General features: G+C 45.5%; 1 protein-coding gene and 1 long non-coding RNA gene across 2 annotated transcripts in view; one reads left to right on the top strand and one right to left on the bottom strand.

Moving 5' to 3' along the window:
• LOC126991030 (uncharacterized) overlaps positions 1 to 1,899 on the top strand; it is a 3,291-nt gene extending 1,392 nt beyond the window's left edge. The window contains exons 2-4 of the long non-coding RNA XR_007745009.1: positions 1 to 1,336; positions 1,442 to 1,546; positions 1,652 to 1,899. The exon at positions 1 to 1,336 is cut by the window's left edge and continues 864 nt beyond it. This is a non-coding gene — a long non-coding RNA (uncharacterized LOC126991030). The remainder of the gene's footprint in view (positions 1,337 to 1,441; positions 1,547 to 1,651) is intronic.
• The window catches only part of LOC126991041 (serine-rich adhesin for platelets-like), a 32,811-nt gene that overhangs the window by 9,155 nt on the left and 18,656 nt on the right, over positions 1 to 5,000 (bottom strand). The window contains exons 6-8 of the mRNA XM_050849731.1: positions 4,948 to 5,000; positions 2,750 to 2,980; positions 1,964 to 2,074 (exon numbers count right to left, since the gene is read on the bottom strand). The exon at positions 4,948 to 5,000 is cut by the window's right edge and continues 71 nt beyond it. Coding sequence (XP_050705688.1) covers positions 1,964 to 2,074; positions 2,750 to 2,980; positions 4,948 to 5,000 — 395 coding nt within the window. The remainder of the gene's footprint in view (positions 1 to 1,963; positions 2,075 to 2,749; positions 2,981 to 4,947) is intronic.

Below are 5,000 nucleotides of genomic sequence, written 5' to 3'. Positions count from 1 at the left end.
GACCTAACCTGACTCTAACATGTACTGACCTATTCAATAAAACAACTGCAAATAACCAACTCTATAATGTCTCCTTAGGGCTTTAGACGATGTGAAAAGATTAGTAACAGGAATATATCAAGAAGCAGAAATAGCAGTTTGATTTCACCTCGTCTGTACAAAAGATACATTAGCCCATAGATGACGGCAGTATCTGAAGAGTATCTCCCCTGAGCTGAATCTCTATATATTCACTGCCAACCTTAGGACCGTCGCATTAATATAGTTAAGCCACATAATGGATGTTTTACCTATCGTCTATATATGGATTCTACCGGAACAGTCTGGAGGTGGTGTTAGCTTTCTGCCATACAAAACCAACTAAATTTTGGACCGTCTATATATAGTTCCACCAACGTCTAAGGGTTAAAGTGCGCATGGCCTCAGTGCTCATCTCTGTGTCATTGTCCCGTGAGTCTGCAGGGGCAAGAACCCAGCACCCCGGGACACAGGACAGGGGTGACGTGGGTTTTCCGAGATCCATTTATCGACTCATCATGCCTCCGTGGTCTGGTGGTCAGCGTGCCTGGCTACGAATCCGCGGGCTTGGGTTTGAATCCCAGCCCAGGTAGATAAGGTGAAGCCTACTCAGATGATCATCCTCCCTTTGTTGTTTGGTTTGGTTTGATCGTTACGAATGGGGGGATCGATGCTGTAGTATTTCCACGTAAAACTGGCCTATGGGGTAGTGGAGGCTGCGGGGTTAGCCTAGCCCAGCACCTTACCACACACTCTCAACACCTCTCGCTTCGCCTGCAGCCAAAACTACGATCGCCGCCATTGGTAACCATCAAAACAAACAAAATGACTGTGAAAGCTACCCTAAGTTTTGACAGATAACACCAGCAAAATGACATACCCTTAGAGACTGGCGGTGGGCTTACAAAGGGCTACAAAGTTATTTAAATATACTCCAACTCCTGAGTGGTGGTTTTGCAGGCATCAAGAATCAATTTTGGTAATGAATCAAGAATGTCTGCCTTTTAGAAACCCAGAAGTTTGTGACGTTTCAAGGTTATAATCGCATGTGAGTGAGTGTTTCTACCCGTGATATTAAATTTTGTTACAGCTTGTGGTCTCTTAGTGGTACAAGTATGCGTTTAACCAGGCATTCAGTAAACTAATATAAGCTGTGTGTGTGTGCTTGTATACGCCATTAAGATATATTAGGACACATGTTCAGTACGGGAGAGACATGGAGACAGGGCTTGGGGGTGGCATGGCAACTCACACACAACTCAGATATTTCTAAAGGTCAAAGGGGGCATCAGTCAGGTTCCGATGAGTGTTTTTAAAGGTTCATGGTACAGAGGAAGGGTCACACTACCACCAGGGTCATAAAACTACCCCTGGAAATGTTCAAAACTCCTACGAAAGCCTTGTCAAATGTGTGTTTCTTTAGGTTCACGGTACAGAGGAAGGGTCACACTACCACCAGGGTCATAAAACTACCCCTGGAAATGTTCAAAACTCCTACGAAAGCCTTGTCAAATGTGTGTTTCTTTAGGTTCACGGTACAGTGGAAGGGTCACACTACCACCAGTGTCACACACCTACCCTGTTAATTGGGCTCAAATCCTACGAAAGCCTTGTCAAATGTGTGTTTCTTTAGGTTCACGGTACAGAGGAAGGGTCACACTACCACCAGGGTCATAAAACTACCCCTGGAAATGTTCAAAACTCCTACGAAAGCCTTGTCAAATGTGTGTTTCTTTAGGTTCACGGTACAGAGGAAGGGTCACACTACCACCAGGGTCATAAAACTACCCCTGGAAATGTTCAAAACTCCTATGAAAGCCTTGTCAAATGAGCGAACTTGGGTGGCGAAATGTTTCAAAATATGACCTAGTGACCCATCGTGTGTGTACCCCCCCCCACCCCCCACCACTACCACCACTACTACTACTACTACTACAACACTCACCTGTCTGCGGAGGTCAACATTCTCCTGGCACACTTGCGCTGGGGTGATGGCATCCTTCTCTCCATTGAGGCCAGGTGACTCACTGCTGGCCAGACTCAAGTACAGCGAGTTCTGGGGGAAGGAGGAAGCTTAGTCTGTGTGTACGTCACCTACTTATCATCGTCCTGGAGTGGGCTATACCCTGGAAGGCAGCACACAACCCCTGACTGATATCCATACCCATTCATTGCTAGGTGGACATGGGGTATAGATGTAAGGAGACTGACCCATCTGTTTCCACTCTGCCCAGGAATCGAACCCAGGACCTCTCAGTTTTAAGTTGGGAAGTTTGGTTTAGTCGGCGCAACATCTGTGGTCATATGCCGGAGAGAGACAGAAGGGGAAGGAATTATAGGAGAAAGGAGCAGACCCCAGGAGACGGGACACAACCCCCGATTAATACCTGGTACCCATTCACTGCTGGGTGGACAGGGGCGTAGGGTATCGGAAAAGCTGCCCAAGTTTTTCCACTCCGCCCGGGAATTGAACCCGGGCTCTCGGTTGTGAGTTGTAAGGTGAGCATATGAATCACAGCACACACACACACACACACACACACACACACTCATTCACCCTATCTCTCCCTCTCCCTTTCATTCTCTCTCATCCTCTCTCGTTCTCCCTCTCTCCTGTTCGTCCTCTAAGCCTTTCTTTCATACCCTTTCTCCTCCGCTCTCTCTCTCTCTCTCTCTCTCCCTTTCATTCTCTCTCATCCGCTCCCTCCCTCCCTCCCGCCCCGCCACCCACCCTGAGGTTAGCGTCGAAGGGGTTGATGGTGTCGGCAGCCTGCAACATCCTCCTCAGCCTCAACAGCATCGTCTTCAGAGCCGTCACATCCTGGTACATGTAGTGGTAGGTGGTACGGTCCACAAACACACCCCCTCCGCCCACTCCGCCTCCACCCCCGCTGCTTCCACTGTTGAGACCATTGCTGCCCACTCCACTGCCGCAGCTGCCCTCGCTCTCGCTCACGCTGCCCTGGGGTGTGACGGAAGGGTGAGACACGGACGCACGCACACACACACACACACCAAAATAAAGAAAGAAAGAAAGAAAACAAAAGAAAAGAAAGAAAGAAAGAAAGAAAGAAATCCTCCTAAGCTTCTCACTGATGCTGCCCTGGGGTGTGACGGAAGGGTGAGACTCAGACACACGCACACACACACACACACACATACACACCAAAATAAATAAAGAAAGAAAGAAAACAAAAGAAAAGAAAGAAAGAAAGAAAAAATTCCTCCTAAGCTTCTCACTGATGCTGCCCTGGGGTGTGACGGAAGGGTGAGACACAGACACACACACACACACACACACACACACACACACACACACACACACACACACACACACACACACACTAAAAAAAATAAAAAAGGATAATGTTTGAGTAATGCAATATACTATAAAATATAAATAAATACACAAGTGATGGTTTTGAAAAATGTTGCATCAGAAAAAATGTTGAAAATGACCAGAAATATGAAGGATTTAGATGTTTGGAAAATATACATACAAAAAAAAAATTATATAGATGATTGAATAATGTAAAATAGGAATAAAAATATGCATGACTTTGGATAATTGACTAATGTAAATAAAGATAGGTTAATTAATAATGATGAAAAACCTTGCAAAAAAAAATAATGAAGCAAAGATGAATTAAAAAAAATGCTAACAGAACATTACCTTAAACTTAACTTCTGTACACTGAAAATAATAATAATAATAATAATAATAATAATAATAATAATAATAATAATAATAATAATAATAATGGAAAGGGAAGGGAAGGGAAGGGAAAGAAAGGGATGCGATGGGACTGGATGGGATGGGATGGGAAGGGATTCAGGATGGGATGGGATGGGATGGAAAGGAAAGGAAAGGAAAGGAGAGTAGAAGAAAGGGAAGGGAAGGGAGGGAAGGGAGGGAAGGGAAAGGAAGGGATGCGATGGGACTGGATGGGAAGGAATGGGAAGGGATTCGGGAAGGGATGGGATGGGATGGAAAGGAAAGGAAAGGAAAGGAAAGGAGAGTAAAGGAAAGGGAAGGGAAGGGAAGGGAGGGAAGGGAAAGGAAGTGATGCGATGGGACTGGATGGGAAGGAATGGGAAGGGATTCGGGAAGGGATGGGATGGGATGGGATGGAAAGGAAAGGAAAGGAGAGTAAAGGAAAGGGAAGGGAAGGGAAGGGAGGGAAGGGAAGGAAGGGAAAGGAAGGGATGCGATGGGACTGGATGGGAAGGAATGGGAAGGGATTTGGGAAGGGATGGGATGGGATGGGATGGAAAGGAAAGGAGAGTAAAGGAAAGGGAAGGGAAGGGAAGAGAGGAGAGAGAAATGTAAAAGATAGGAACAGAAAGAGAGAGAGAGAAGAAAAAGGAGAGAGAGAGAGAGAGAGAGAGAGAGAGAGAGAGAGAGAGAGAGAGAGAGAGAGAGAGAGAGAGAGAGAGAGACACAATAATAATAATAATAATAATAATAATAATAATAATAATAATAATAATAATAATGATAATAATAATAATAATAAAATAAGGTGAATGAGTTACGCTAGACAGACAAAGTTTAAACACAATCTTACTTAACAAAACTTATCACAAAACACCTGAGATTTTACCCAAGTTAATTAGTTTCATATCACCTGTGAGAGATATACACCTGGTTCTCTCTCTCTCTCTCTCTCTTTCTATTCCTATCTTTTACATTTCTTTGTCCTCTCTTCTCTTCCCTTCTCTTCCCATCCCATCCCATCCCATCCCATCCCATCCCTTCCCTTCCCTTCCTTTCCTTTCCTTTCCTTTCCTTTCGTTCCCTTCCCTTCCCTTCCCTTCCCAACCCATCCCATCCCTTCCGTTCCCTTCCCATCCCTTCCAATTTCTTCCCTTCCCTTACCATCCCATCCGATCCCATCCCATCCCATCCCATCCCATCCCATCCCATACCTGTCTTGGGGGTCGCAGCACCATGGGTCGGCGTGGGTCAGGAGGCATGGTGG

Source organism: Eriocheir sinensis, unplaced genomic scaffold, assembly GCF_024679095.1.
Source record: "Eriocheir sinensis breed Jianghai 21 unplaced genomic scaffold, ASM2467909v1 Scaffold230, whole genome shotgun sequence".
Classification (NCBI taxonomy): domain Eukaryota; kingdom Metazoa; phylum Arthropoda; class Malacostraca; order Decapoda; family Varunidae; genus Eriocheir; species Eriocheir sinensis.
Note: the sequence above shows the minus strand (reverse complement) of the source record. Positions and strands in the feature narration are given on the sequence as shown.